At 53.3% G+C, this 2,747-nt stretch overlaps 1 protein-coding gene across 1 annotated transcript in view; it reads left to right on the top strand.

The window, feature by feature from the left end:
* TRAVEDRAFT_39313 (uncharacterized protein) overlaps nucleotides 1–2,432 on the top strand; it is a gene marked incomplete at both ends in the record, with an annotated part of 4,117 nt that extends 1,685 nt beyond the window's left edge. The window contains 4 exons of the mRNA XM_008043656.1: nucleotides 351–683; nucleotides 705–842; nucleotides 991–1,251; nucleotides 2,409–2,432. Of these exons, the coding sequence (XP_008041847.1) occupies nucleotides 351–683; nucleotides 705–842; nucleotides 991–1,251; nucleotides 2,409–2,432 (756 nt within the window). The remainder of the gene's footprint in view (nucleotides 1–350; nucleotides 684–704; nucleotides 843–990; nucleotides 1,252–2,408) is intronic.
* Between the last annotated feature and the right edge of the window lie 315 nt (nucleotides 2,433–2,747).

A 2,747-nucleotide genomic window follows, 5' to 3' on the forward strand; every position in this document is an offset into this window, starting at 1 on the left:
ATGAGTAAGCGTATAAGAAGAGAGCATGTGACGTCCAGAGGACGCTGACTGAGCGATGAGTAACGCTGAGTAAGGGAGCATAATCGACATAAGGTCAGATAGTCCATGGCTGAGTAATGCGAGTAATCCGGACGCTGTCTAGAATAGTCCGGAACATCGTAGAACGTACCAGAATCATGTGGAGGGATGGCAGGATGCCAAGTAAGTACAGAACAAAAGAATGTACGTATATGGTAAGTAGGAAAGTCCATGCTGGCGTATGGTAGACGCACAGCCACTATCACTGCCACTCCCGGTCCGGCACAGCCGTAGACACAGAAGTTCAACACGCCGCACATCATGCCAAAGAGCATGAGTGTTCGGTCATCGCTTGTGGCCTTCGAGCGTCACCAGGATTCCGCACATGTGCAGAGCCCGCCCACCGTGCACTAGACGAGTATCTCCGTCTCGAGAACCGAGCAATGTTCCAGCTGCGGCGACGTCTAGAGCAGCTTCACCCTGGCTCCAAATCGACATCCACCGCTCCTTCGACAATACTCTCCCCTTCTCAGCTTGGCAGACTCATCAACACTCCTGCACAATCAACTGGCGACACCTCCGTCCCTGTATCAGCGCCTGATGACAGTGCCCCATCGGATAGCACCCTATTGGGCGAGCTCGAGAGCCTGCTCGACAATGCTACGGTTGAATGCGCAGCCGAGAAGTCCCCCGCGGGCAACAAGCAACACCGAGCACAGTTCGGCCGTCGTCGAACGCACAATGAGGAGGTTGCCGTCGCCTCATGTGGTGTCATCCTAGGACGTGCCACATTCTATGGATCGGAAGCTATCAACGGGGTTCTCGTACGTCATTTCTCTCTATGTACCGCATTGTTTGATTATTTTCTAACATGCCGTACAGACTTTCTGGCGAAAGCTCTTCCCTACGAAGGCCTCGGTTCCGCACGTCCTCTGGCATGACCAGAACTGTCGGTTATGGTCTGTGCTCCAGGGTGCTGATGCGGATACCCGCGCGCATTTCTCGCACTGTGTGCTTCCTGTGGACGTGTTTCATTTCAAATGTAAGCATAAGGAGTCCGACGTAGTGTGCGGGACGCACTGTAACCCGTACATATGGCCGGAGTTACGAACAGAGAAGGGTGCCTGGCGATTCAACTCGTCGGCGGCGGAGCAGGCCAATGTCTGGCTTGATAAATTCCAGCCCATCGTCCGAGAGATGCAAGTAGACCGCTATAACTTCTTTTTGGACGAGGTTGTCAAGCGACGAAACCAGTACATCGTAGATGAATTACGTCGCCGTGGACATTCCCCATACAATATACCCGATGATGCATTCGATACGGACCATTAAACAAATCAGATGTATAGTACTAGCAGTAGATATCCCCAAAAATATGCCCCGGAAAATGGTGCGGATGTGTTCTATCACGAACCTTGCAGCGCACCCGACTAGTCCTCGAGCTCGAGTACCTCCCGCCCTTCGCTATCCTGTACTTCGCGGAACTGAAACGCCACATCACCTGCGGACAGCGATAGTATGGCTTCAGCGTCCTTCATCGGTTCTGTCTTGATATTCATTTGGGCTAGGCCCAGTAGTTCCCTCGCCTTTCGGAGCGCTGCATCAACAGGCGAGTCGTCGTCGTGATCCTTGTCAGTGGAGAACATGCGAGAGCCGTAGTCGCTGCTTTTGTCGAAGATGTTCAGAGCTTCTGCTCGTGCGCACTTACGATCTTCCATGATCAGACGAACTGAAACCTCGGGGATCAGGATACTTCCTACGAGCGTGTTGAGTTCGATGGGGGAGATGTGCGTGAGGTCCGTGTTGCGGAACATGTGCATGAGCATGAAATGAATAATTTCATGCCCTTGTTCCCCATAGCTATGATGCATAACGGTCAGATTATCTGACGGATGCGTAGAATGTGGGTACTCACTATCCTGTACACTCCATGTCCATAAGGAGCTCTTCACGCTCGGCATGCATAAGCCCTGATGGTGAGCAAAGAGTATCATGGGCTTCCACAAAGAATGAGTTTCGTCCGGGATCTGCCACGAGCGTCTTGAGGTATGTATGCAGCGCGAAGACCCGCTCGCAGAGACCAAGGAGGTCGAGTGATGTTGGCCATCCCTCTTTCTGTGCTATCGGAAGCGTTCGGGACTCAAACCGATGTTGCTGACAGTACCGTTCGGCTTTGAGCCAATGCAGAGCTGCACGGTGATTGCTGTTCTCTAGAGTCGGGTCGGGCGAAGAGTTCTCCTCAAGTTCCACACGTAGAGCGAGTAGCTTTGCGGACGGCTCGCAGTCGATCGGTTCATCGCAGAAATCACAGAGCGGGATGCCTGGGATCTTGTACGAATCCGCTGGCGCACAAATGACCATCAACATGCTGTATAAGTAGAGGCCGCAAGCGCGTAAGGGGACTCACTAAGTGATTCATTCATGTCGAGGCCATCTGCAGGGTCCGAAACCTGTGTGGCAGGAGGAGTTGGTAGCAGTTGCGGGAGAATGCGAGGCGAACTGGGAGGGGACATGTCTTCGAGAGGCCATGTCGAGGTGACTTTGGCAGAGTGCTGAACTGCGGCGGCCGCGATCACCGCTGAACCACCTATGCCCGCCATCAATATTAGCCAAACCATTCACAGGAATGCCACAAGGTAGCACGTACCATCGCCGCTGTCAGGCCCTGAGACTGCCCTCCATTTCCCTTTCTTATAAGCCTTGCACGCCTTCACGAAAGCGGGCCACCG

This window comes from Trametes versicolor (assembly GCF_000271585.1).
Source record: "Trametes versicolor FP-101664 SS1 unplaced genomic scaffold TRAVEscaffold_10, whole genome shotgun sequence".
Taxonomy (NCBI): domain Eukaryota; kingdom Fungi; phylum Basidiomycota; class Agaricomycetes; order Polyporales; family Polyporaceae; genus Trametes; species Trametes versicolor.